At 40.9% G+C, this 24,731-nt stretch overlaps 2 protein-coding genes and 1 long non-coding RNA gene across 4 annotated transcripts; 1 reads left to right on the top strand and 2 right to left on the bottom strand.

Moving 5' to 3' along the window:
- Positions 1-1,155: 1,155 nt before the first annotated feature.
- LOC147307260 (uncharacterized) lies at positions 1,156-4,771 on the bottom strand. The gene is made up of 3 exons (XR_015126416.1): positions 4,629-4,771; positions 4,199-4,240; positions 1,156-2,324 (listed from the first exon to the last, which is right to left on the bottom strand). It is a non-coding gene; the product is annotated as an uncharacterized LOC147307260 (long non-coding RNA).
- Positions 4,772-5,820: 1,049 nt separating this feature from the next.
- On the bottom strand, positions 5,821-20,371 carry rpap1 (RNA polymerase II associated protein 1). Of its 2 annotated transcripts, none has more exons than XM_086275019.1 (27): positions 20,301-20,371; positions 19,357-19,551; positions 19,091-19,239; positions 18,878-18,970; positions 18,526-18,679; positions 18,202-18,369; positions 17,808-18,035; positions 16,989-17,104; positions 16,795-16,893; positions 16,228-16,329; positions 15,959-16,126; positions 15,395-15,574; positions 15,169-15,303; positions 14,921-15,079; positions 14,352-14,509; positions 13,840-14,010; positions 13,545-13,740; positions 13,169-13,278; positions 12,617-12,812; positions 11,666-11,812; positions 11,236-11,378; positions 10,498-10,930; positions 9,081-9,199; positions 8,773-9,004; positions 8,498-8,674; positions 7,964-8,020; positions 5,821-6,438 (listed from the first exon to the last, which is right to left on the bottom strand). In XM_086275019.1, exons 2-27 carry the CDS (start codon positions 19,547-19,549, stop codon positions 6,289-6,291), a joined length of 4,233 nt encoding a protein of 1,410 aa, XP_086131145.1. In that variant the 5' UTR covers positions 19,550-19,551; positions 20,301-20,371; the 3' UTR covers positions 5,821-6,288. The 2 variants fall into 2 exon arrangements, with proteins under 2 accessions (XP_086131145.1, XP_086131146.1); XM_086275020.1 differs by having other exon boundaries at positions 18,202-18,366.
- On the top strand, positions 20,370-24,446 carry iah1 (isoamyl acetate hydrolyzing esterase 1 (putative)). Its single transcript, XM_086275021.1, has 7 exons — positions 20,370-20,499; positions 20,648-20,729; positions 20,838-20,890; positions 21,047-21,198; positions 22,918-23,076; positions 23,166-23,287; positions 23,629-24,446. Exons 2-7 carry the CDS (start codon positions 20,667-20,669, stop codon positions 23,803-23,805), a joined length of 726 nt encoding a protein of 241 aa, XP_086131147.1. The 5' UTR covers positions 20,370-20,499; positions 20,648-20,666; the 3' UTR covers positions 23,806-24,446.
- Positions 24,447-24,731: the final 285 nt, after the last annotated feature.

Raw genomic sequence — 24,731 nt, 5'->3', positions numbered from 1 at the left:
ATCAGTAAGGTAGTTAGCAACTCATCTGGGCCTTTCTGACTATAAAGCTCCACCTGGTTTTACTGTTTTATATTTAAGGAATTGTCTTTTAAATTTCTTGTGCAGACTCCCTCGTTGTCACTTATCTTGAGTCAGATTGGGACATAGAGGACTGGCTTGTCTGAGGCTTCTCTGTTCTTTCCTGTAAGGCCTGTTTTTGAGCTTAAAGGTTGTCTGTCAGTGTAGCAGGGGAAAGTCCAGTGTTGGTCTCTATAGATTACTAGTTGGTGTTCCAGCTAGTATAAGATTCCTTTTTTCGTAATTCCCATGATGGCATTTTTATATTACTGTTGGCTGTGGCCCTGACAGTAAACATATTCACAGATTTCTGGCACATTTCTCAGGTATGCCGAGTCTCACCTGCTACACTACATCCAATTACATGTGACAAGACACCAGTGTCAAAACCCACCACACCTTTAAGAATAACTTATTGGCCAGTGTTACCTTAGCTTTTGCTACACCGCATCTAGATTCATTTTATTAACTACAGCAGATTGTATACTTATATATAAGTATAGCATTAGTATAAACTGGACTAACCTGTACGAGTGGAAGAAACTGATTTAAAGAATTCATAATAGTTTCAATGGCTCTGACTTTTTACACCTGTTAATTCAAAGCAGGACCTTTATTTGATATTTATTCAGAATATTAAAACTTTCCCACTGCACCAAATGTTCTGTCAAACCACCAGAAATGAAGAGCGAGTGGCCAATTGTTTGCCAATTATCCAGCCTCTTTATTTCAAAGTTTAATCACAGAGATATTAGTTTTATGGCTTGATTCATTTTAATTTCCTGTTTTCTTGTCTCAAAGAGGCATGGTGTGAATAAATAAGTGTTTTACTTATGGTGTATATTAGAATTCAATATCCTATCCTAAAATCCTAACAGTCACAGTGACTACTCTGAACTGTTTGTTGTTTTTTTAATTAATATGAGGTGTATAAAAAACACTTTTTTTCAGTGCAAAACAGATAAACATGTGTTATGCTCCCTGAAACAGGTTAGGGTAAAGTACAGTAAGCGTCCAGGTGGACAAAAAATGGAGGATGAACATGGCTACTGTTAAAATTTCCCAATTCTTTTAATCTTTGGGCTGAAGGAAGGACAATACTCGGTGTATAAATGCTCAATCAACAATCATTTATTTCCATACAATTCAATACTTATGAGCATAAGCCATCATGATGGGGAGACATGCATGAAGAGGGTCACAGCAAATCTCGAAATGGTGACGGGTTTCACAGCCTCTTATACGCTTCTGTCGACCCCCACTAGTCATAAAAGCCTAAACATTCACATTCTGTCTCTCACACGGCGCCTAAGTTATGACCTCGGCTCCCTGTCTTTCTGCTCTCTGAAAAAGGTGGGGGTATGGGATGTGGTCTGTTTCTTCCATTATCAGCAGCACAAGGCCCTCCACACAGAGTCTCCTGCATACAATCCTTCTTTTTATGATTCAGCAGTAAAGCATGTCAAGAAAACCGTGTAAGACATTCACAGCCGATCAAGGATACAGAGTGATGCACCCTTATCTAATGAACTACAAAATGATTATGTTCTTTTAACTCAAAAGTATAATGAGGACTAAACTACATACACAGCACACCATCTAAACTAAAGGATAATATATGTCCTACAGCTGTTATCATAATTCAACTACTTTGGTTACATATATAAGGTAACATATGATAACAGAATAATCTCAACACTACCATAATGTAAAGGACACTCCTTCACCAGCAGGAACATTTGCAACACAAGTACTCATTTGTATGACCGGGAGAGAAATTACCACAGCAAACATTGCAAAGTAAATGAAGGCAAGTAACTCAATTGAATCATTAATGTTTTAGGAGTTTTAGTTGAACAGATGGATGTATAATGGTGGTCATAACCAGTCTCAAACTGAAGTGAATAATGACATTGCTGGGGAACTTTCCATCCTACATTCATGTGAACGTTACTTTGACACATACTGTACATCTAAAGATTGCTGCACACCAGCACATGCCCCCATGACAGCTGCACTCTCTCAGCAGGACAGCATTCCTCAAGAAGCAACAGAAAGTAATCAGAAACAGCACGAGGAACACAACAAAGAGCACAAGGCGCTGACGTGGGCTCCAGGTGCACCAAATCTGATGGAGCTTTTGCAGGATGCTCCGAAGAAAGCCCGATCTCCAGAGAACCAACAGCAGCCAGAGGAGCAGCTGCCCGCATCCAGGACACCACAGGAAACAACCAGAGGATTCATCGCTGTGGCGTAAAGTGTCAGAGCTGTTTTGATACAAACAGATATGTGCAAAATATTAGGCAATGCTTTTAATTGTTCACTTGAGCATAGGGAAGTGTAACCTTCACTTCCCAATGCTCAAGTGAAGTAGCACGAGTAATTTAGTATAACTGGAAATAAGTAAAAAAGAAAATATTTCAGTAACACACATGCACAAAGTGAACACGTATCACTGAACTGCTAAGTCAAAACTTTTTTTAAAGGGGAAGGAAAAAGAACTCACTTGAACGTGGTTGTGTTGACAAAGATCATCTTTACATGGAAAGAGGTTTTGAGTTCAGCCATGAATTCTTCGAGGTGTGTCTTCACTGCACGGCATGCGGCTATTATGACTTGGATTTCATTACAGATCAACTTCAGCTTCAATATCAGATGCTGTAAGAGTCAAAAAACACTTATATTTATTGGATTTAATATACTAAGTCATAGAATATTCACTGTCCATGTATAATGACACTAAAGGACTGTTCTATTCTAATTTACCTCTGCACCTCAGTTACAGTTTGATTTCCTCACAAAGGATAAGAATTGATAAGACTTTAGTAAATCCAATCCCATCATCGAGATCGCCCACCAATAAAATTCCTTATCGATTCTCATTCACTCCGTTTTCAGAGTCACTACCATTGCTAGGCAGCAATAATTAACATTCATGTCAATAAATGCATGCTGTGTCCATCTTACGTGCTGCACAATCGTGTTTAATAGTTAGTATTTACTGTTATATTCCCATAGATCATCGTGATGTTGTTTATTCTATTACTCTCTTTTTCTTCTTCTTATTTTCTTTTTTCTTTCTCAACAGGTGATCCAGATGATTGATATATGTATTTTTTGTCTGCTTATTTTGTTGTTTTTTGCCCTTTATCCCCGTCCCTCTTCTTCGCTGTTTTTCTTTCCCTCTTTCTTTCTCCCCTTTCTTTTCCTCAGTCAAGTCTGTCCCATATTTAGCAAGTGAAAATAAAAAATAAAATAAACAATAAAAGCTGAATCAAATAGACCATTATGGCAAGGCTGGGGTGGTCCATTTGGTAAAGTAAATCCGTTGGGCATCTTTGCTCACCTTTAGACAATAGAGCAAAAAAACGGACAAAGGGGAAAGAATTAGTAATCAGTGAACACAGGATGTAAAGACCAGAGAAAGAGAACAGGATCACAAGCAGTAGGGGGAAAAAAATTACTTCAGGTCTCCACATCCTGTTTTTCACATACCGGTAAGAAAAAACCAGTGCATGCTAAAAAAAGGACAGTAGTACCTTGCATGCTGTGGACCAAATGTTTGTGCATTTTTATATGTTAGTGTTATTTCTTAAATGTGTAAAATCTGTAACATAAGGTATTGTTTGGAGTTTAGTCTGTTACTGTTACCATTTTTACCATTTCTTCTTGGAGCAACTATAACCCACATAATTTCCTTAGGGATTAATAAAGTATTCTGATTGTTTCAGGATGACCTGCCATTATCCAATGACACATCTTCTTATCCGTATCTTTTGCTCGTTTCTTTTCTCTTTTTTCTAAACTGAGCACCTGATGGCTTTGAACTTTTCTTGTCCGTCTTCCATTGGGTTTAATTTTGCACTCCAGTATGAACACCCACCCCCCAACCCGAGGATCACGCCCTCTCCTCTCTGTGCAGCAGGCGCACCTCGCAAACGGAGGGTGCCCTTACTCCCAGCAAATGGGTGATAGAAAACCAATCGGTGCCTATGACATTCCCGATATGCGCTGGCATGACGTCGCCCGTTTCAAAAACCGCTACTGCATGTGTGAGAGGTCGCCATGGTTGAAATGGAGGCGCGATACAGAGGAAACACATGTCAAGGATAACTACCTAAGCACTTAGCCTACTGCTTACCTTATTTGGAGTCCAGTTGAAAAGGAAAGTCTTCTCAGGAAGCTGAACGACAAAAATAAATGTTAAAGGAGCTAAAAATCAGTGGTCAAGGTGATATTGACTCCACATGCATCCTTTAACATAGCTTCCACACAGTGTCCGTTAAAATAATTAAAAAAAAAAAAGAGATTATAAATATGCAGGCAAGACTAGACACCTAAATCTGCATCTGTACTTTTACTGAAGTGTGATTTTAAATGCAGCACACTAACTTTTCACAATATATTTTTTTACAGTTTGTCTTTTAAGGTTGCAAAGAGCTGCACTTTCTTGATTAACATTAAACACTTATAGATGAACACTACACAATTCAAGTGTAACTTATCATATTATATTATTTTTATTATTATTATTATTATTATTATTATTACTTCAAGATTATCTCCCATACCTCCAGAGAAATTTCCAAGTTCACCTTCTCGACATCATTGGTGTTGATGACTTCTGTATTTCTACAGAATCCAGTCCAGGCTATGGGGGGTGGGAAAAAACATGCAGTCAAATTTGCATTTATATTTTAGATGCTTCTCTTGAAAAATGTCCCTAATAATGAAAACAATATATTAATACCGATTCCCAAGATGCACAAGAGGACAGACAACTTCATCGTGGAGAGATTAATTTATAATGCTTCACTTCCTGTTCCAAAACATGGTTATAGGGGAACCACAGGAAATGTGTCACTTACTACATGCACCCGTTACATCACCATACCCTGATAGACTTCACATGTCATGTTTCCGAGAGTACTGGTGTGTGCGATAGATCCTGTTTTTGCATTGAGTTGTGTTACAGTAGTGTACGTACATGCAGGATGTTTTTATAGATTTATAGTCTTCATGTGAAACTCACAAATCTAAATGCCTAATCCTTTTGCAGGGTTCTATGACGATCCGTTACTGTACAGTTTATAAAAATATGCATTGGCAGTTATGAACCAAAGAACCTTCTCACAAATTGAGCATTGTGTTTTCAATTGTTTTGCTGTAGTGTGTAATGCTGTGTATAGTGTTTACAGTTTTGACAGCTTCGAGCTGCTCTCTTGGTGTGGGAGTTTGAGTTTTGCAGTGGGAAGGTGTGGTTGTGTTTATGTAGCTTTAGAGAAGGGTGTTGTGTTTGGCCATTGGGGGACCTGGTGGTAACGTTTGTGACGTGTTTTAGCATTTGAGAAAAACTGTAATAAAACTTTTTAATCTAACCATTTTGCCTCCTTGTCTCTTTTTCGACCTGGATACTTTGTTACTTTCCCTCATCCCCTGGACCTTTTTAGGGGAACCTAACACAAAGACGATTGCAGAAATGCAGGTATACCACCTAAACCCACTTACTCTTTCAGCTGTAGCACAAAAAGTCGTGAAACCAAAACTTGCTGATTGTTGTTATGTGCAACAATTATGCAAATATGTTAACATTTACGAACAGGCAATTAAACAGGAAGCGAACGTTTTAAGATGTACCAACACCGCAGGAGCACTTTCGTTCCTACATTCATTTTAGTCTCAGTTCCCCCATGAATGTCTTATTTACACAGGATGTTTCACAAACATACTAATATTAAGAAGGTAAAAATTTCAGAGCTCAGGTTTAATGGGATAAAAGGTTACACATCATATTTTATTCAAACATCACTGTTTTATTTACAATCATTTCAGGCACTAGTGAAGCAGGAAGAACTGCCCTGCCATATTTTTTTAAGAACCTGGAACACATGGTGGCATTTTTTGCAAATATACAAACATATTAGTAACAAAACAGGAAGAAAACATTTGACATTTTTATTTAAACTTTGGCCTCAATGTAATAATTTTCAGAGAATTTCCGGTGAGAGCCTCATCAGGCTACCATAAGCACTAGAAACTGAGTCTAACTCAGCTTTAGTTTAAAGAAAAAAGGGCCACAGAAACAACTACATGTGACATTGTTAGGCCTTGAAATGAACATCTCGCTGTGGTGCAGCACCTTCTGCTTTCATAATACCGCATCTCGCCTCTGCCTAGCCTATTTTGAGAATACAACCCTGTTATTTTTCTTCAGGTTTTTTATCACTCTTTTCAGTCTCCTTTGTCAACACTGCTCTCCTGCAGTCCCAGGACTCTCTCCAAACGTTTGGCCCTAATGGGAGGCAACTGTTCGTACATGTCGAAGCCGAGCTGTAAGTGATGCTGGGGCAGACGGAAGAGCAGCAAGTGACTCCTCAACACCTGGAAATGAGAGAATGACAGTGAGAAAGATGTGAGAGGAGCAGCAGGAGTGATTGTGTGAACCAGATATTCCCAACAAGACATGCTTGTGCCCCATGTGGACCCTGCTGTTACCAGGGGGGATAGAGACACCAGCTGAGGTTAAACACACGCGTTTCCTTTTTCATACTGACTGTTACACACTATGTGATTTAACCGGACCTGGTGTTTACATGCTAGGCTGAACGTGCACTTAATCAGAACAGTATGAAATGTGCACAAGTGACAGCTCCTCGCATGCCTCTGCCTCAATGACCATCTTTCATTGATCACCTCCCTGAAGATGGATTTCTGTCGTCAATGAAGTGCAGCACTTCCCGTTACGGAAATAAAAGTACTTATTAACAACATACTCTCCCCCGAAAATCAGGGCCTTGTTCCAGAAAGCAGCTTTAGTAGAATTTGTTCACCCTGAGATGACGAGCTCTGTGAGTTTTCTGTTCCATGATGAGAGCTAACTGAACCCAACCCTGCCACATTTCTGAAACAAACGCTGATTCCTCTCCTCCTGCTGCTCCTGAACCCGCTGCCTGACACGTAGTTTGATTTAGTCGTTCATGTAAATACGTCAAAGCCCATATTTGCACTAGTTTAAAAATATAAAATCCCCACTTGACAGTAGGAAACAGACAGCGATCACTGCACACTCTGAATATTATCAGTTTAAAACAATAAATCTTTAAGCTTTTGACCTTTCAAGCCAAGAAGAACTAAATATTTGCCCCCATTGAGCTCCACAAACGTGCAAAACTAAGTCATTCGAAACTCAAAACCTACTACGTTTCTAAATATAACTGCAGGACATGCAGGCCTATAATGAAACAGTGTTTTGCAAATGCACTCAACTGAAGTGAGGCCACTACTTAAAACCTGGATTTAAAGAACTAATGTACTTTTCACTATTTCTATCATACATATAAACCTTTTAAAATATCCATGCTCACAGTGAGGTCACCGTATGTGTAAGTAATCCCAGTGAGCTGAAAGCTCAGACTTCATAATGTTCTAAACAATCGGCTTCAGACAGTTTTCTAATTTGGTCTCATAAGAGCTCTGGCTTTGAGCACAGAAGTCCTACCAATCTGCTGTTTACATCTTTTGTTTGTGAGCAGCAGCCACTCAGAAGAAAGCTGGATTAAATGGATGGAAGGAGGAAGGAGAGAGCTAAAAGAGGAACTAAAGCGGCTGCGCAAAAGCCCAGTACAAAATAAATAAGGATTATTTTGTATTGTGAGTCACACAAATCTACTCCAGTACAGTCCAAGAATAGAAATGTGGAGCTAGGACTGAGCACAATAGCTCCACTTTGAGAAAACAAAAGTATTAAGACATTATGGTGGTAAAGCACGCAATGAAAACAATGAGAGTTTAGCAAGACTGTAATAACAAGGGGGGAGAATGAGTAATCAATGAACACAGCATGTAAAGACCAGAGGCAGAAAGAGAGCAGGAAAACTACCAGTGCATGCTAAAAGGAGAGGAGTACCTCGTCAGTCAGGTAGTAGATCTTCCTCAACATACTGTGTCGAGCGGTTTCAACCTCCTGGAAAAGAACAAGGGAATTAAAGATCAAAGCCTGGCTCGTGCACTTTATGTCTCCGTGTTTAATGCTGCTCCACTGCACGTATGAATGTTTTCAGCTTCACCCCTCTAAAATAATGCCTTTGTGAATTGAGCAAATATGATGTGTTTCTCATTTTAACTTCAAACGCTTGCAGCCAATTCAAAGTTACAAACCCATGAATAAATAGAAATAATATGAGGACTGGTTTTGTGCATTTGTCAAATTGTCAAGACTTTCACCCAACAAGCTCCTTTTTGATCCAAAAATGTACAAAAGCAGATGTAGAAGCTGTTCCCACAAACCCAGGGTCTATTCAGAGCAGCTGCAGGACATGTGGCAGCCGGGTTTAGCTTTCACTGCCATTGATACAAAGGACAATCTTAATATGAATGCACACCTAAAACATTCAGATAAAGCAGAGCAACTCAGTGCTCAGTGTGTCAAGTGTTGCTGTACCTGTGCAGCAGCATCCTGAGAGAAGATGAAGGAGTTCACGTGAGACAAAGCAGCCACATATAAGACAGGACACCAGGAGCGCTTCAAAGTCCCAGTTACCAAAGAGCGGAAGTAGAGACGGAGGAGAGGGAGGGAATCTTCAGGTGGGGAGGTGAACCTCTCGATAGGAATGGACAGCTTCAAATGACAAGACAGACATATAAACAATAAATAACTTATTATAACAGGAAGTGGAAAAATCACTTCAACAGAGATCATTACGCCATCATCGTTACCTGTTCTAGAGTGACCCCCAGAGACCTCAGCATCCCCACGTGCTCGCCAAACACCGCCAGCCTCATGGTGGTGCTGTACCTCCTCTGCAGGGGCAAGAGGACCCAGCAACCAAACAGCCGGTCTCCAAAAGACACAGCTTCATACTGGGACACAAGGGCTGAATACAAGTCCTGGAATGAGGCCAGACCTGGAGGAGGGACGTTCAGGTCCAAAGAGTCCAGCTTGGTGCTCCTGAAAATGAAGGGTCACTGTTAACTTTTAGAGATTAGTTGGTGTAAAAGAAAAAGCTAAATGTGTCATATCAGACCTGGTGAGCAGTCTGAACAGACCCCAGGTCAGCCTCTGAACGGGTCTCTCCAGGAACAAGTCACTGGAACAGAGGAACACACAGGACAGGCGGGCGAACTTGGCGACAGGGAGGACCACCTACAGCATGACACAGAAGCAATCAATTTATGTGATAAGGAAACAGATCTACAGAAGAAACATCTGAAGGGTGTAGGTTTTCTTTGTAACTCCATTGCATGTACAAAGTACTTCTCTATGAAAATTGTGAACTATCTTAAAATATATGTGAACTATATTTTAAGACTAGCACTAATAAACTGACAAATAATTGACATTTGATTTACTGTGAAAGGAGAATATGAAGTAAAAGTTATAGATTTTGGATAACTGCGCCTGCTAGTCACCTAACACAGCAAGCACGTCAGACATCCTACATCAGTTTCTATAGAGTAAAACAAGCACATACCAAAAGAAGTCACATATTCAGACACTCGGTGACTCCAGAATGAATACAGCGAACGTTTATCATGGCCTCTAACTCTGCCTTCCCCTCTCTACCACCCCTCTGCCTCTTTCTAAAGTGTTACTATGACAGCATCTCACTATCTCACGCACAAAAAAATTAGTGTGCTTGTTTGTCTCTGTCCATAAACTCCTCCCACACCATCTGGAGTTGAGCAACCAAACTTGGTATACAGGTGCATTTGTGGCGCTTGAAGGTTCCTATCTATATCATATATTAAAGGTGTCATTATGTTGCTTAGCAACTGCCTAGCAATGAACTGAAATGGCCTATATTTAGCAATTATGGACCTGTAACAACTTATAAAAGCTTCATATCATTTTTATTTCCTGAAAATAACTAATTTATATACAAAAAAGTTGAACTATGCATGATACATTACGCCACCATCACGCTGCCTGGCAACCAACTAGTAACAGACTAACAGGACGTGTTTTTAGCCTCGATGGACCTGCAACCTCTTATGAAGGCATCCTTCTGTTTTCATTTCATGACAATAACATCTGTGTTATATGACCAGAAGTTGCATCATACAAGCCTAGCGATGACCTCACATAAAAGCCAAAATGGCACGAGCTAAACGACAAACAACAGCATCTACCACATCTATGTTTTCATTTTTTAAATGTGATTAAGTACATCAGTTTGCCAAACAGGCCAAACAATTCAGTAGTATGTGCATGTACTAGTTATATTATTATATAATGGATCAGTTCTGCTGTTACTGATATACATTTTGTTGGCTGACATGGAATATATAAAACTTTTCCATTTATATGTACAACAACCCCACAAAATTGCCTATTAATTAAATGTGTTAATAATCAGATTTCTATGTGGTCTCCGCTGAGACTTGACACCAAAGCCCTCTGAGAAAATTCAGACGGGCAACTGACTTGACTTGTTTGAATACCTTTAGCGCTTCCTCCCTCCAGACCTCCAGCAGCAGCAACCACTGCAGACAGTGAGTCACAGCCTGCAGAGCCCCCTGAGGAAGCTCCTCCACTGCCAGCCCTCCACCATCAGACACCCCCGATTGCTCATACAGGCTGAGAAGTGGAAGGAAAGGCCAATCAGATGGCAGGATGGGACCGGTGAGCTCTGGCAAGAGATGACTTTTGATCCAGAGGTTGTGGCCCAGGAGAGCATCTCTGGACACTATTACAGACGACTCCAGGTGGGCCAGGTGAGTGAGGAAGCAACCTCGTATGGATGGCAGCTGGACACAGGCTTCTCTCAGGAGAGCCCCGACAGTCTGGAGAGAGGGAGAGGTGTCCTTTTGTGTTTCCTCATGAAGCTTCAGCTCCCCCAGCTCCACAGCCTCAGGTCCTCCACTGTGTCCTTCTCTGGAAATCAAAGAAATAGACATAAACACCCTGATAATTTAATAAGCGAAGAAACAGAACGAGAAATTTTTGATGGAAATGGGTCATTTGTTCATTTAATCTTATTTCAAAGAAATTAAATTTTATATATAATGTCGTTAGCAAAATTAGAGGACAACCATCAGTCACATTTTTGAGGCACTAATTTAAACATCGATTTAGACAAACTATCAAAATAAAAAGTAATTATAAAAATTCAGGCACTTTAGAGTAATATTGTAGGTGCTTCACTTATCTCAGATTAAACTGATTAAAGGTAAACATACGATATAAAGTCCTTGCTGAAGACAATGGTGGAGAGCAGTTCATGTACCAGGTATTCACTGCCTGGCAATAACCAAGGCAGTACAACTAGCGCCACCTGGTGGTAAAGTGAGGCATGTTTTGCTATTTCTGAGTCGAGGGGAACCTGAGAGAGGTAAAACAGAGGGGAAAAAATAACATGATTAGGTTAAAATAAATAATTAAACATCAACAAGTGAGCAGATAAAATCTGATCTTATGCTCAAAACACCAAAATCAAGTAGAAAAGGGCTGCACCCATTTTCATTCCATACAAGGCAAAAATAAATGAACTAGCCAGGAATCATACAAGCTGCGGCATAAGAAGGAAACTAAAGCCTGAAAGAAAAATGGTTTAAAATACTGTATAACATGGCTAAACTGAGCTCAACATTAAAGATGGAGTGGACGTACCAGTCTGTGAGCCAGTCGCAGCAGCAGGTAGAGGAGGTGGTGTTCGTGACGTAGAAGCCAAGCCTTGGTGTGAGACAGGCTGGGTGTAGCCTGACTACAGCTGCGCAGGTAACCAGTCACAGGCTCCGACAGAAGCAGTCCGGTGAACTAGTGAGTGAGAGCGGGGACATCTAAATATACGATCAGCCAATCACATGGCAGCATTTAGGCACGACGTTGAGGTCAAGACGACCTCTTAAAATTCAAGCTGAGCATCAGAATGACACGGCATGGCCGTTACTGCCAGATGGATGCATACATTTAAAGCATGCAGAAGAGCATCTCTCAGTGCACAACATATCGAGCCTCGAAGCCTGTCAGCTAAGAAGAGAAAATTAACACTACAAGCCATGTGGACTCACCACAACTGAACAAAAGATTAGAAAACAATAAGTCTTGATTTCTGCTGCGACATTCAGTCAGAATTTGAAATAAAAACCTAAATCATGGATCCATCCTGCCTTGTATCAATGACTCAGGGTGGTGATAGTGGGCCCCTTAGTATCAGCTGAGCTCACTGTACTCAGATGACCTCCATAGTTAGCGGATCCTAATCCAATAGAGCAGCTATGGGATGTGGTCATCATGTTCAGCCAAAAAAATGTGTGTGATGCTATCATGTCAATATTTACCAAAACCTTAGAGGAATGTTTCCAGCACCTCGTTGAATCATTGCCACAAACAATTAAGGCAAAAGTTCTGAAGGCAAAAAGGGAATCTAACCTCATACTACAAAGGTGTACCTAACAATGTGCCCCAGAGTGCAAAGAGTACCCATACCTTCATTACAAGGAGAGTCCACATGCTTTACTCATTAGTTCTATGTTTTGGTTGGACATAAACGAAGCAGAAAATGTATAAAACCAGCAAACAACAACAAAATAAAAACACCCCAAGGACAGTCAGTCCTACCTTGCTGCTGAGGCCTTTATGGATCCCTGTGATCGTCTCCAATAGGAGCCCCAGTCCAGTCAGAAGAGGGAAAGGGGAGCTGGGAGCAACCAGCCCCGGACGATTCCTCCATCCCATGCACGCCAATCCAGGGAGGTTATTAGTGATTTCTGGGCCCAGAGGTATAGCCTGAGCATTACACACTACAGAGGAAGACCTGGTGTGGAAAAAAACATTAAACTGTGCTGTTATAATGTGTATGTGTTAGTCCCCATAGGGAAATAGTTCCTCTGCATTTAACCCATTCACCCAGTGAAGCAGTGGGCAGCCACCAATGCAGCGCCCGGGGAGCAGTGTGCAGGGACGGTACCTTGCTCAGGGGTACCTCAGGGTAGCCGTTCAGTGGAGTCGAACCCCCGACCTTCCGATCATGGGGCCACCACTCTACCTACTGAGCTATCCCTGCCCAACTTTTTTTTTTTTTTTTAAATAATAATGAATGATGTTAAAGGTTCAACTCAAACACAAATTTTGTGGAAAAAAGGCTAAATTGCCATCTGTTTTCAGACATACTTGAGATTCTTTATCAGGCCTTGCACAACACTGTGAGACATCAGAGGGAGAAGAGCATCAGATGTCAGCAGCTCGAGCTCTTGAAGAGTCTCCACGGGCTTGAAACAGTTCTGTGGAGCAACATGTTCATCAGTTTCAAGGAATTTGAGACATAAACAGCGAACAAGATAATCCTCAAGTTCCTCTTTGTCACATGTAGCGCACAACAGGACATAATTAGCTGCATTCTCACTGTTGCTTAAACTGAGCGTGCAGAAGGAAGGATACACGATGACCACTCGCCAGCTGGGAAATCACATGACATCAAATTTTAACTTAGCATAAGTAACAATAAATATGAAACATCTCATTTATGGAAGGGAAAGGCAGGAAATACCTGTCTGGAGAGCTGATGGTAGTACGCTTCTAGGTAAACAAGGTAAACTGGTATCAGAGTGAGGCTGCCGTCTTTCTGAAGTGGATCATCGAGGTTCTTAATAAAACCCTTCAAATGCCCCATTAAGGATGTCTGCAACCCTGTGACATGACCCCAAGATACAGGAGGAGGGGGAGGGCACTCTTCTCCACCGGAGCTGCAGTGAAAGCAGAGGAACTGACATGTAAGATCAGAGCGTTCAAGCCAACACTGCTTCCTCCAGATTCTCTAGCAGAATGGCTTCATTGATCTGTACCTGACCATCCCAGCCTGGAGCTCCTGATGGCAGCCAGCTGTGTGTGTAACTTGCGTGAGCAGAGAAAGCAGAGCCAAAAACCGCTGGAGCTGCAGAGGTTGCAGAGGATCTGAGGCAGGTGGAAGTCTGTGAACAGACTGCAGTGCTGTCACTAAGGCTGGATACAGGTCTCTGCGGGAAAACACAGCAAATCAAAGCAATTAAATACTCACTGTGAGTGAAGAGGAGAGCCTGGCTCTTACGTTTGGACAGAGCGCGAAGGGAGCCACATACAATATAAACTGGTAAGGGACCCTTTATCTAGCAGGCTGTTGGCTCATCATAAAGTAAATGTGCAAATTCCTGATAGAATCATTTGCAAATTTTCTATCTCAGTGTAGATACAGACATTAATTGTTTACATTTGATTCTATTTTCTCACTAGTGCATCAACATAGCAACATTTTTTTAAATATGACAAATATAACTGTGTTAAGAACTGTGGCAGTAATCGCTCTCACATTATAACTTACATGTATAATTTGCACGCCTGTCCATAGCCGGCTGCTACGGCCCACAGCCTGTAGGCCTCTGTGGTGATCCTGAGGGACTCGGTCGGCTCCAGCAGCAGCTCGTTGGGCTCTGCACTCAGTAGATGAGACAATCGCTCACTCGCTCCCAGAGAGTTTAACTGGAAAGGCCAAAAAAGAAGGCACAACACCGATTACCCTTCTTTCCAGCGGTCTCCACAGAGGATGTTTATTTGGCACAGATTTTACACCTTTCTGATGCAACCCTCCCATTTATCCTGGTTAGGACTGGTACTAGGAGCACACTAGCTTATAACCACTGGTCTCAAACCAGGGATCTTTTGAGTGCAAGCCAAATGTGTTTTCCCACTACAGTACACCGATGAGCCTCCAAAAACATGTTTGCTACTAATATTAAAAACAGGAATACATCATAAGTAACGCTAAACACTGTTTTTATAGCTTTTGTCTTAAAAGTCGGCCCCTGGACTGGCAGCTTGCAGAATCAATGCATTATAAATCTCATTACTCGAGTATCTTTGCAGTTAAAAAATTACACTTATTGATTTTACCAGTCTTGCACAGGCATGTCTGCCAGAGGTAGCCAAAACTCTTAGAAGCTTCATTGCGCTGGAAAGTGGAAGTCCATAAATGGACTGAGATGATGGTGACCAGGAAGTGGGAAGAAACTCTGACATTACTGTCTCCATCAGACGAGGACAATCCAACACCTGAGAATGGGATACACCAAGAGGTATTTCAGCTATGAAGGACTTTGAGTTTAAAGACTTCTCAGTTGTTAAAAAGTTGCTGTTGTTACCTGCGTAGCAGATGAGGAGGAATGCCTAGTAATGCGAGTCAGGATCTCCAGGACATCCTGAACCACCCGAGGTGACGGCCGGACCACCTCGAGAATGTAACGCAGCCTGGGGAGCAGTTTCATTTTTAACAAACCCTGAAATCAGAAACCTTTGATCAGTTTCCATCCACAGGTCACGAAGGCAACATGTAGAATGCAAAAAAAAAAGGGATATTGAGATCTTCACCTTGACAGCATCCTGTCTGGCCACTTCATGATCGCTCTTCCTCTCTTCTTTCTCCTTCGCCGTCTCCTTCATACTTTCATCCAGCCCTTCATCCTCCTCATCTTCTTCCTCCTGAGCAGATGGCAGCAGGGGGAAGGAAGACAGACCGCGAAACCAGGAAAAAGTGCAGTCCAGACACTCCTGAGTGAGGGAACTCATTTGTAAGAGGAACTTGACTGGGGTTTCAGACACTTGTACTCATTTACAGTAAAGGAACAGTGTATTCTATTCTATTCAGCTGATGTGTTTTAAAAGATATTATCCGATAATGAGTCAATGCTGTGCTGTTTATGCACAAATCATCGAAATAAAGCTTTGAGTTTTACATGATATAGTTCTTTCTTTATATTAGTCCTCAGTATGAGGACAAATTTCTGTGATATTTGTATTTATTTATTTGCTTTTTTCAAATAGTGCATATAGAAAATTACAAAGAGTAAATTAGTGCAGGTTAAACAATTATTATTATTATTATTTTTATTATATTACTATTGCAATATTTGGCTTTATGCTTTATAATCTTACTTCATCTTCTGCACACACAAGCAGTGCTTTAAGAGCGTGCACAGCTGCAGACATCACTCCCTCCACGCTATCGTCCAATGCAAAGCGGAGCAGAAAGAGCAGGCCGGCGTCGAGCAGAGTAGACGTCACGCTGCCTTTCAGAACTGACACGTATTCCCCAGCACACGCCTGCAAAAAAAAAAAGAAGAAGAAGAAAAAAATCCAGCAACATGACAGAGGCACGCTTCTTAAAGCTAAGAGTGGAACTTCATGCGTCTAGGTTCTGGTACCTTTGAGAGGATGTTCGCCAGAGTGCTGAGCGACAGCGTCCTCTGCTGGATGACCTGACTCCGAGACAGCAGGAAGAGTTCCTGCAGGGAATAACCTGCCCGCTGGGGACAAATGTCAAGATGAGATCTCATGATAAGAGTTTATACATTTTTACAGGTGCAGATATGAGAAGAACTGAATTTAAATGAATGAGAAAGAAATTGAGTCTGATGGGATCAATCAGACTGAATAATAACAGAGAAAACTTACAGATAAATGGTGAATGGATAGGTACTTATTAGTGCTTTTCTACTCTTACTGAGCTCTCAAAGTGTGTTTCACTACAAACCTCAATCTTATTTAAATCCTCTGCAGTCTTGTTTTTGTACTTCAGTAAAAAAACATGACATAAACTTAAAATTAAGCCACAGGTTGTGATATTTAATCTACACGCACAATCCAGTAGGTTCTACTGTGTTCTACCAAGGAGTCAACTGGAACTTGACATTGTTGTCATTTTATAAAAGCATCACTCCAATTTTAAGGAGGTAAAGTTGTCTTTTTGTTGTGACTTTGTGCTGACTGACCTCAGGCTCCTCTCCATGGTGGTGGAGGCCCAGGTGCGTTGGCAGATCCTCAGTGGGCGGAATTAAAGTCCCCGCGAAGTCAAAACGAGCCTGCATGGCCTATCAGGACACACAAAAACAACGGAAAGTGTTGAATAAAATACAGAATTTTAACTAGATCTTTCATTACTTGCAAGTCAAATACCAGATCTTACTTTCTTGGTTCCTTTCCTTCTGGGTTCAGGCAAGTCTCTCAACCACTCCAACTTCTCCGGCTCCAGCTTATCCATGTGGACCCATTCCTTCTGAGGCTTCACTGGCAGATCCTCCTCTGTATTCACAGACGCATCCATTGTGGTAAAAACAGCGTAGCATTGTAAATGAAAATGACAATTAGTTAGCCAAAAACAACTTCTCCAAACAATTTTAGAAGCTGCATCTGCTGCAAAAACCTCAGCACTCATTAAACGTGACTAGAAGCTTAAACAATCTGGCTATTAATTGTAGCCAATGCAAGCAGGACAGAATAACATAATGAAGTTCTAACTTTTTGGGGGGTTCGTGTGATGTATAAGCAACAAATTAAGGGGTGAAGTTGATTTTTGCATTTTCTGAAATAAAACTTCAAAGAGAGGCTTCTATCACTCCAAATGGAGATATGAATCAGTTTTAGCCATGCAGCAACTACATCTGACGTTAAGTTACACAGTGAGAGGATGGACAAGTACGAGAGCGGAAAAGCGTGCAGAAATGAGAAGAAGATATTTGACCGGGAAGTGAGGGAATGCTGGTTAACAGCTAAGTGTCATCGTCTCTTTAAAAAGTGGATAAAATTGGTCTCCTTAAGCAAATTTAAGATCCCAGAAATGAGGATTCAATCTTACCAGGAAAGCAGGCACAGGAACAATGTGAAAGTGTGCTATTGCATAGGCACACTTAATAACAACATCATCCACATATATTAGAATCTAACTTTCATCTTAATCACCAGCAGCAGAGAGCAGAAACTGGTGTTGAATTTGAATAAATCATACCCGTCACAGCAGGTGGTGGCGCTGACAGCTCCTCCTCCTCTCCTTCCATCTTCACCTCTTGGGGTTTCTGACACAACACTGCAGCACTGCAGGAGCCTGACTCTCTGCTCACATCCTGAACTGGAGGATCTTCTGTGCCACTTTTGTCCTTGGGGTGTTTGGATGGGGAGGGAAAGGATGAGACGCTCTGTGCTTTGCGAGATCTAACAAAGTCCACCAGTCTAGGATCTGAGAAGCAAAAATAACTGCATTACATGCTGTACAGAAATGGTGATAAAAAAAAGTGTGATGTACGTGACTAGTACATCTAAATGGATAGAAAATCCACCCCATCACATCTTAATTATAACGTGCATTATAAAGAAAAGATCCTGCCGACAACATCAATGCCTACCGAGCTGAAACAAGAGCTTCTTCTGCTCCTCGAGTATCTCAGACTGGGACATGGCTTGGAGCTTGGCCTGGTTTTCCATGTGGATCCTCATGGTCTCTCCTGAGCTATCGGGACCCTGAAGCCCCTGCCCGGACACCAACCTGGGACCGGAGACTGCTGCTGGTTCTACTGAACAGAGAGACGAAGAGGATGGTATAGAAGGGAGGAAAAATATTTTTCAGAAAGTGTTATTACTGCTGAAAATATGTAATTCCTAAATTCTTCGAAAACACACAAATAAACTGAGACCTGTGTTGCATTTGTGATATTAATGGTTAACCCCACCTGCAGCATCACACTGATCTGTATCCATAGTAGTTTCTGGGGTTGGAGCAGCTTCAGATAAACTATGTAATGTTGTCTTGCACTCTTTTAGTTTCTGGGCAGCAATCTGACGAGCAAAGATGCTCTTCTTTCCTCCAGCTGATGACAGAGGTGCCTGCAGGGAGAGAACAAAAAAAAACAAAACAAAAAAACCAGGATTATTTCACACGACACCAAATGAATGCAAAAATAGCATGCCATCGTACGAAGAGGGGGTGACTTACTGCAATAAATATAATAACTGATTATGAATCTATAGTGGCTGATAAGAAATTTTAAAATTTAAAGAAGAGATAATATTATTGACCTTTACCTGATTGCTGGTTTCTGAGCGGTGCAGCACTTTGGGGAAAGCCATGCCTGTAAATGCTGGTAGAGATATTGGAGTGGAGCTGGTATCTCTCTCCTTGACACAAAAAAAATACACATACGTAAAATAAATAACTAAAAGAATCCCAAACTATGGATACACCAAACAAGACATTAAACAAGTCTAACTGAGAACAGACAAGAAGCTTCCACTTACAACAATTCTGGAGAGAACGGCACTGATGTGAGTGTCGTGTCTGTCCAGCCTTTCCTTGGCATCCTCATCCTCAAAGGTGACACGACTCGCTTTAAAGCGAGACTTCTTAGGAGGGGCTGGGGTCAGAGAAGGGAGCTGATCTGGAAGATCTGCATTTAAGAGAACAGCTGAGCTTTAGCTACTTACACAAGAGACCCCAAAAAGTTAAAATCAGACAAGTTTTAAAACACAATATGCTCTTGTGAAAAATCTGTGTCATCTGTAACCTTCAATGGTGACCACATCCCTCTGGCTCCCTTCATTCTCCCCACTCTGCCCTTCTCCCTCTCCAGCTTCTCCTCTCCTCTTGTCAGGGCGGCGGACAACACTGGCGGCGGAGGGAGCGCCTGAAGTGAGAAAGTGCTCCTGCTCTCTCAGGAGGTCTGCCTCTGAGTCAGTTGGCTTGGGACGCCGCAACATTGCTGTTAAGGACACAAAGAGGACATTAAACATAGGCATCTTGGGAATATTTTAACAGCAAAACAAGCCTTTGTAGCCACAGCTGGTCTGCATGTTGTTACGCAAAGCCTATGTTATCATATATTACAACAGTCTTTCAATTTCCTACTTACTTTAGGGAATTTTATAAACAAAAATATATTTAAGTTTGAGTAAACTTCACGTAAAAAAAAAATGTTTAATGATATTGTTAATAATACCATTTTTAATATGCAGGGAAAACCCTGACTTTATCCCAGCCCATCACCTTCCAACACCTAATCCTAACACAAGTCTTATTAATAGACGCATCTGTTGTGTCAGGCTGTTTCATTGCTGTATTTATCTGAGACTCAGGTTCGTCAGGTTGGAAACTACAAATACAATCTGTGGTTGGAGATCATAGTCAGTGGAATTTGACAGTGTCATGCCCGTAGTGCTAACTAAGCCCATATAAGAGGGCATTAAAGGATAAAAATACACTATCTTCAATTAAGCGTTTAGACATTAATAAATAGTGATTATATGAAAGGAGACGGGGGGGGTTTCATCCATTTTTCACGTGTAGTTAAGTTTACCGCGGATAAATGTAACGTACAGCTGACGCTAGCTTGAATTCCATCACAGTTCCTTTTTATCTGGAGCTAAATTTGTCCAAAACAGTACCAAGGAGTATAAATTTAAACTATCTGTTTTTTGCTATTTGAAAATCTTGATAATAGCTGGAGCTAACCTTCATTTATTAGCTGGACCTTTGAAGAATCCACACAAGACTCTGCAGCTCGCACGGAAGATTTTTGATGTGACACAACAAGGCGGAAGGGGAAAACGTACTCCGGGAACCTTCAAAATAAAAGCCCCATCAGCATTAAAAAGTGCGGAAGACATTTCCTTATTTATTCCTTCCTTCCTTCTTCTTCCAAGGCTACTGGGTAATTTGTGGATTGAAAATATAAATTCTAATGAGTTGTTGTGCAAACACTTTTAACGCGTCTCGGAAACTGAGTTTACAGTGTAAACAATGCATTTGATGTGCAAGCTTTACCTATAAAATCTGACGTTTCTCTTTCCTTTCTTTAGGAACCGGCTTGGCTTCACCATGTCCAAGTTCACGTCAATCATTTGGCCTAAAGTTATTTTATTTGGGGACTCCATCACACAGGTTAGATAGTGTTTACACTTTAATCTATTTTACTATTTGTCTGCTCAATCACTGTCCACTTTGACTGTTAGTGTGGAAATAATTAATCGGTGCTGTTGATTCTTTCAGGTTTCATTTCAACCCAATGGGTGGGGAGCAGAAATTGCCGATAAACTTGCAAGGTGTGTAGTTCCATTTAAATTGCATTCCCTTCATAATAGCTCTGACTTCCAAACAGGTAAAAATACACACTCCTTCTAAGAGAAATTGTGCTTGTGTTATGCAGCAGTTGCTTAATGTGACTGATCTCTGTATCTGCGATTTTATTTTGCCTTTAGAAAATGTGATGTTATAAACAGAGGACTGTCCGGCTATAACTCCAGATGGGGCAAGATTGTTCTTCCTCGCCTCATAAACCCTGAAAATTCAGCAGACAGCAAGATAGAAGCAGTTACCATTTTCTTCGGAGCCAATGACAGTGCATTGGAAGGTACAGCTTCACTGGAGCATGCTCACTCTTGTTATAATTTAACAAATACTTGCACATTTGCAGTGATCTACACCAGGGGTGTCTAACATAAGGCCTGGAGGGCCAGAATCGGCCTGACAGAGATTCCATTCACAGGCCATTTTATTAGGTACGGATTGCTAGTGCCACTTTAGACCACCTTTAGCTTTTAGGCCTGTCTTATTTCTTTATGGCATAGATTCAAGTGCTGGAAACATTTCTCAGAGATTTTTGGCTATGTTGACATGATAGCATCATAGACCTGCTGCACATCCATGATGTGAATCTCATATTCCACCACATTCCAAAGGCCCTCTATCGGTTTGAGATCTTCCGATTGTGGAGGCCGTATAAGTTCAGTGAACTCACTGTCATGTTCAACAAGCCAGTTTGAGACAATCTGGGCGTTGTGGCGTTCAGTCTGCAGTTTCCTCAGTTTCCAGTTGTACCCGGTGTGGTCTTCTGTTGCTGTAACCCATCCGCTTCAAGGTTCACGCATTCAGAGAGGCTAGTCTGGACAACGTAGTTGTATGCAAGTTGAAAAACTGAGAGCAGCCCATCTATCACCAACAACTATGCAACTTAAATCACTTTTTCTCCTATTTCAATGCTCAGTTTGAACTTCAGCAGGTCATCTTCACCATGTCTACGTGTCTATATGCGCTAAACTGCTGTGATCGGGCGATTAGATATTTGTGTTAACAAACAGGTATACCTAGTGTTGGTCAAGTTACTTGAAAAAAGTAATCAGTACCTAATTACTGATTACTTTGAAAAAAGTAATCCCATTACTTTACTGATTACTTATTTTCAAAGTAATTAGTTACTTAGTTACTTTTAAAAAACAGGATTTACAACCTGAACAGGTAATAAAGCGATAGATCTTTCGGCCCAATTCTACTTTTTCTACATAATCCATCATTCAAAATGTAATCAAATGGAAAAGTCTCTTTTTAAAACTTGTTTTATTAGTTTTAACTTTATGCATCAAGCAAAAATTAAATTAAATGCAATATTCTCTGACTGGAAGAAATTTGTTTAACATTTAAACCTATTTCCTGCACATTCCAGCACATAAAATAAAATATTTTTTGTGTTTACACTCAGTCTTTCAAATAAATGCAAGTGAAACACAGCAGAAAATAAATAAAATCAAAGACTCAGCGGTCCTGTTGCTCTATTTTCACCTGTAAAGCAGGTGGAGGTTTGCCGTGGTGCAGGTGTGCCGCAGCGGTCAGTGGAAGAATCCGCGAGTTTCTCGGGAAAGTAACGGTAATCTAATTACTGTTTTTGCAATAGTAATCCCTTACTTTACTCGTTACTTGAAAAAAGTAATCGGATTACAGTAACGCGTTATTGCCCATCTCTGGTGGCCAGTGGGTGTTTATTGGCATCTTGAGAGTTTCCAACAATGTCATGACTGGTAGTCAAGACATCACAGACCATATTGGCTTGGACAGCTGGATTTATTGCTGGATTTTTTTAAAAAAGTCACCGGCTCTCCTCACGGATGAATCCTCATTTCTCCGCTGTTCTTATTATACATTAATGACAGCTGGGAACATTTTTTTTTGTGATGACAAGAGACTGCTGGATGTTTATTATAATGTCTCATTTGCAAGTGCCACAGCCTTAAATGAATTTTTATGACATATTTTTATTAATAAATGTGTCTGTATATTATCATCTCCTTGTTTACAGGTAAGAGCCAGCAGCATGTGCCTGTGCACGAGTATTCTGAGAACCTGAAGGAGATGACCAGGTTTCTGGCCTTTGCTGGTGTAACTGCTGACAGAGTTATATTCATCACACCTCCCCCCTTGCATGAGCCATCTTGGGAGAAGGAGTGCATTCTTAAAGGTAACAGGAGCTTTTCTCCTTCTTCATTCCTGTCATTTTACACACTCAGTCCTACGCAGATCCTGAGCATCCCTTTGCGTCTCCTGCAGGATGTCCTCTCAATCGCCACAACTCTGTAGCGGGGCAGTATGCACAGGCGTGTGTCGAAGCTGCTGGTCAGTGTGGTGTAGACGTCCTGGATCTCTGGACACTCATGCAAAAAGATGGACAGGTGAGGATCAATACTTCTAGCTGCTGTTTGTTGCTGATATTGAGGCTTTTGGCATTCAGGTGCTGCAGTAATCCAATGAGATCCATAACATAAAAAAACAAATGCTTTCTCAAATGAATAACAAACATTTTTTTATTATAATTTCATTATTTTGTCAGATTTTCTGGTATTAAACGGTTAATTTTAATATTGCCAATCAATATTATAATGTATATAATTTTTTATGCACTCACTGTGATTTCCTTTTTTAAAATCTGATATGATCTTGTATTCCTGTATACAGTGTTTCTGGTTTCAGGTCTTTTGGCCTCAGATGTCTTATTTTATCATCTTTTGTACAGGACTACACGGTCTACCTGTCTGATGGGCTGCATCTCTCAGAGAAAGGAAACCAGTTTGTGGCCCAGCATCTGTGGAGGCTGCTAGAGAGCCGTGTGGCTGACCTGCCCTTCATCCTGCCCTACTGGGGAGACGTGGACGCCAAGAGCCCTGAGAGCAGCCTGCTCTGTGATCAGTGAAGGACACTTGTTTCAAGATTGTGCAGAGAGCCTTATAGTAGATTGCATCATGCAACTCAACATGCAACACAACATGCAAAAAGGTTCATAAGAATTAATGTGTCAAATGCTAGACCATGTATGAAAGCACAATAAAGATTTTTACATTTTTTTTTTATATTCTGTGGCATGCCTGGATAGAAATCATAGGAAGACTTGTACATAAAAAGCTTCACTTGAGCATCTACTCCCAGCATTTTTACACAAATGTCAAAACTTTCTACTCCTTAAATTTTAAAAACAGGCTTGTTACTTTAGTTTTAACACATTTGATCAGAGTTATTATTTGATGGTGTTGCATGCCTTATTTTTTTCTTTTTTGCAGATGAGCCATTTTAAATAAAGAGGTGGTTTATTTAGTGGACTTTAAACACAGTTTGCTGAGGCATTATGGAGTATATCACACCTTTGGGTGGATCCAGTGGTTGACCCACTGAGACAGATTTTAAAAATATATATACAGTATATGCAGGCCTTCAAACCGATTCAGCCTGAACAATAAGGCAATCCTAATGGTGTAGCTGGTGATTCCTTTTGGGTTTTGTTTTTTGGCTCAACACCCGATTGTGCAGTTGTCTGTAAGTTGTGGCCTCTATTCTTTAGCATCTAGCTGGCACTGCAGAAGAAGACCGAGCTTAAAGGGAGTAACGTTGAAAGCTCACTTCTCTCAGAGATGGAGAAAGAAAGGACTGCCCAATGTGATTTAACACATTTTCTTAATAAACTGAAAGCCTAAAGAAAATGTGTTAAATCAGATATTGAATCTGTTTATGATGTAAAATAATGGGGGGGGGGGGGTCATATTCTGCAACAAAAAAATATGATAATCTGAGCTATGCTAACTTTGTGTTATTTAAATGGTGGATGAAAGAGGTTTGATGGATTTA

Source organism: Aulonocara sp. 'chitande type north' Nkhata Bay, linkage group LG19 (assembly GCF_057382095.1).
Source record: "Aulonocara sp. 'chitande type north' Nkhata Bay isolate Kocher_YH1m ecotype deep benthic linkage group LG19, A_spYH_male_GT1.1, whole genome shotgun sequence".
Lineage (NCBI taxonomy): Eukaryota > Metazoa > Chordata > Actinopteri > Cichliformes > Cichlidae > Aulonocara > Aulonocara sp. 'chitande type north' Nkhata Bay.
The sequence above is the reverse complement of the archived record's forward strand: the minus strand, read 5'-3'. Positions and strand labels throughout refer to the sequence as shown.